General features: G+C 49.8%; 1 protein-coding gene across 1 annotated transcript in view; it reads left to right on the forward strand.

Annotated features, from left to right (window-relative positions):
* Positions 1 to 1,858: 1,858 nt before the first annotated feature.
* RCC1L (RCC1 like) overlaps positions 1,859 to 3,834 on the forward strand; it is a 50,420-nt gene continuing 48,444 nt past the window's right edge. The window contains exon 1 of the mRNA XM_004380772.2: positions 1,859 to 2,315. Within this exon, the coding sequence (XP_004380829.1) occupies positions 2,001 to 2,315 (315 nt within the window). The 5' untranslated portion in view covers positions 1,859 to 2,000. The remainder of the gene's footprint in view (positions 2,316 to 3,834) is intronic.

Raw genomic sequence — 3,834 nt, forward strand, 5'->3', positions numbered from 1 at the left:
GCCTGGACAGAGTACCTCCCAGAATGGTCTATAGTGGTGACATTAATCCAGCAGCTCCCAACCCTCCTGGGCATTAATCCATCAGTTCCCAACCCTCTTGGTTGAGGATTTTCTCCTAGGATGCTAATTCCTCCTCACTTCCTGGTTGCATGTGTATACGGTCCTGTGAGCTCCTTTCTGAGTCTGAGGCATCTGTGTAGCTTTTTGGCAGAAATTTTAAATGCCTGGCATGCACACGGGACAGGAAACTTGATGTGGGCATAGTCTTCAAGTGAGTCAAAGTTCGCTTGGAACCGTCCATCCCAGCCATGGCTGACAGCAGAGATTAGGCTGAGAGGGTGTGATATGGGGCACTGGATGTGCTTCCTCCAATACATATTAATATACTTACAGATGTATGTTTGTATAAGTATGCAATATATACTTCCATGTTCCCATAGTAGGCAATGAAGAATGGATTTAAAGCTGGGAGGTAATAAACTGATGCCTGATACAGCTGGCATTGAAACATGTTACAAATGGCCTTTCACTGGTGAAATTTACAAATATTTACAAATTTAGATAAAAGCCAAAAACTTTATAATGGACAAAAGGTCCTATATGATTTGGCCATTCTTCTTCTTCTTCCATCTTTTCAACCTCATCTCCTACTCCTCTCCACCATCTTCACTCAGGTCCTACCACCCTGCCCTCCTTGCTTGTCTCAAAAATGCTTCAGGTGTGGGTAGTTAACACTTAATCAGACTAGCAACACTCCAGAGGCAGCTACTAGGAGCCTTCAGCAATCTCTATCAACATCAGAGGATTTGCCAATCAGTTTAACAAATGTTAGAAACGGGTTTGGTGACCTTGTTGTAGGTTGCCCTCCAGTCGTCTCTGACACACGGTGACCCCATGTATAAGAGAAAGAAATGTTGTATGGCCCTGCACCATCTTCCTAATTGTTCATATGCTCAAATCCATTGTGGCCACTGTGTATTTTGAGCGCCTTACAAACTAGGGGCTCACCTTCCAGCACTATATTGGACAGTATTCTGTTGTGATCTATAGGGTTTTCATTGGCTGATTTTCAGAAATAGATCGTCAGGGCTTTCTTCCTAGCTCCTAATCTCTGCTGAAACCTGTCCACCATGGGCGACCCTGCTGGTATTTGAAATACCGGTGGCATAGCTTCCAGCATCACAGCCACAACATGCAAGCCACCACAGTAAGATAAATGGACAGAGGAGTGGTGGATGCTCAACTTCAGGAGTACAAAATTGGTAAGGAGTATATGAATTAACGGAAGTTCCTGCCTTCAAGGAACCTCAGAGGAGATGCTTGAGCTGGATCTCTGAAGGTGAGTAGAAGTTTCCGAGGCATCTGGAGCAGAGGAGGGCAGTGGAACGGGCATTCCTGGTACTAGGTGCAAAGGAGGGAGGCCTGAAATTACAAGTAGAGCTGTCTGACTCAAGTGGAGTGAAGGTCTGAGGAGAGGGCTCCGGGGAGGAAAGGTACAGGGGAAGGTAGGAGGGCCTTGCTGAGGGGTTTTCTGCAGCGCAAGACTACAGGAAGAGTTGTATAGTTAAACAACTAGTTGTATAACTGGTATACTCCAGTTCTCTTTGGCTAGAGGATGGATTGCAGTGGCTGGTAGCGGATGGGACCGGGGCGTGGGAAGGGGTAAAACAGAATCCGAGTGAGCTCTGCACTGAGTTTCGCCAAGTAGACAACCTTTAAGTTAACCTGCCTGGCAGACAAGAAGCGACCCAGGGAAGATGCTCAGTAAACGTGCGTCGAGCGCTGGGTGAGTGACCGCAAGACCGGATCCTGAGGTCGGCTCACTGATTGACCCCGGTGTCCAGCTCCCTCCCGCCTAGCCTCCCCACCCCATAGGCGGCCCTCAGCGCCTTTCCCCTCAGCCAGTAGTAAACGTGGCTGCGGCCTCTTCCGCCGGGGCGTGAGGTCAAGGGTCACGCAAGATGGCGGCGCCCAGGAGCCGGTGAGGCGTGAAGCAGAGCATGGCTCTGGCGGCGGGGGCTCGGCTGGGGCGGTGGCTGAGCGGGCCGGGGCGGTGGCGAGGGCACTGGACGGCGGCCGGGCGCTCGCGGAGCCGGCGCGAGGCGGCAGAGGCCGAGGCGGATGCACCCGTGTTTCAATACGTGGGCGAGCGTGCGGTGCGCGCCGACCGCATCTTCGTGTGGGGCTTCAGCTTCTCGGGGGCGCTGGGCGTACCCACCTTCGTGGTGCCCGGTTCCGGGCCCGAGCCCGGCGCCGGCTTGCGGCCGCGCCGCCGGATCCAGCCTGTGCCCTACCGCCTGGAGCTCGACCAAAAGGTGCGCGCCGCGGCTCTCTCAGCCTTCCTTTCCACATTCCCGACACCCGCCATCCTTCCAGGGCATTCGACCCTTCTCGAGGAGTTGGCGACACCAGGTGGCCACGTCTCTGGGAGGACGACTCCCTAGCTAGCTGCAAGCCTGGGGAAGGGGACGGCGTTAGGGGCGTCTGGAACGTGCCAGATGTCATGCAGGGCTCGCGTCACTGACACATCTCGTGAGTCGGGAGTTGTCACTCACAAGGGGAGGAAAGGGAGGCTCAGAGAAGTTAAGGGACAGGCTCGAGGCCCTACAGCTGGTAATGGACGTCCAATCGCGATTCCCACTCTGGACAGTCAGACCCCAGCAGTTCTTCCGTTGTTAGAAAGCTCGGAGAAAACGTGGACCGGCTTGAGTCGGGAACTCCTCGGAAAGGAAAAGTTAGCTCGAGCAGTTACAGAAATGAGAGAGGAAGGAGATGTCTAAATACACTAGAATGGTTGCACAGGATGCCTCTAGTGAGCTCAGACTTGAAAACCTCACAGCAAAGGAGCGCTGTCCGAGGGCGGCTTACTGGAAAGCCACAACTCAGATTAAAAATGGATGCTTTAGCATCGGGCTTGCTTGGCAGAGGTTGTGGAAATCTTGCTGGGTGATTAAAAGAAAGAAGTAGACTTGAGTTCAGTTTGGCTTCTGACTTCTCTGTCAAGGACAAAAAAAGGATCATTAAGCTGAAGATGGGGATCAAGAAAAATAGGGAATTTAGGGACCAGATGAATAAAAATTTCGGTTGTTTGACTTCTTAATATTGTGTTGTAAGTGTTCTTAATATATTCTGGATACAAACCTTTTATTGCATATATGTGAAGATATTTTCTTCCTATTTGTGGCTTTTCTATTAATTTTCTTAATTGTTTAGAAGCACAAACGTTTAAAAATGTTTTTATTTTTATTTTTTATGTTTATTGTAGTTTAAATGAAGTTTACGTCTCCTACAAAAATTTATACATACGCTGTTATGTGACCCTAATTGTTCTTCCTATACTTTGACAGCACACTCCTCCTTTCCATCGCAGATTCTTCATGTTCATTCACCCAGCTCCTAGCCCTCTCTGCCTTCTCAGCTCACCTCCGGACAGAAGCGCCCGTTTAGTCTCTTATATCTACTTGAACTAAGAGGTACACTCCTCACGAGTATCACTTTATGTCCCAGAGTCCAGTCTAATCCCTGTCTGAAAAGTTAGCCTCAGAAATTGTTTTAGTTTTGAGCTGATAGAGAATCCAGGGGCTGTGCTTTCCGGGGTTCCTCCAGTCTTGTTCAGACCATTAAGTCTGGTTTTCTTACTAGAATTTGAGTTCTGCACCCTATCTTTCTCCTGCTCCATCAGGGACTCTCTGTCATGTTCCCTGTCAGGGTGGTCATTGGTGGTAGCCAGGCACCATCTAGTTCCGGTCTCAGGCTGATGAAGTCTCTGGTTTATGTGGTCCTTTCTTTCTCTTGGGCTAATACTTTCCTTGTGTCTTTGGTGTTCTTCATTCT

This window comes from Trichechus manatus, unplaced genomic scaffold, assembly GCF_000243295.1.
Source record: "Trichechus manatus latirostris isolate Lorelei unplaced genomic scaffold, TriManLat1.0 scaffold00077, whole genome shotgun sequence".
Taxonomy (NCBI): domain Eukaryota; kingdom Metazoa; phylum Chordata; class Mammalia; order Sirenia; family Trichechidae; genus Trichechus; species Trichechus manatus.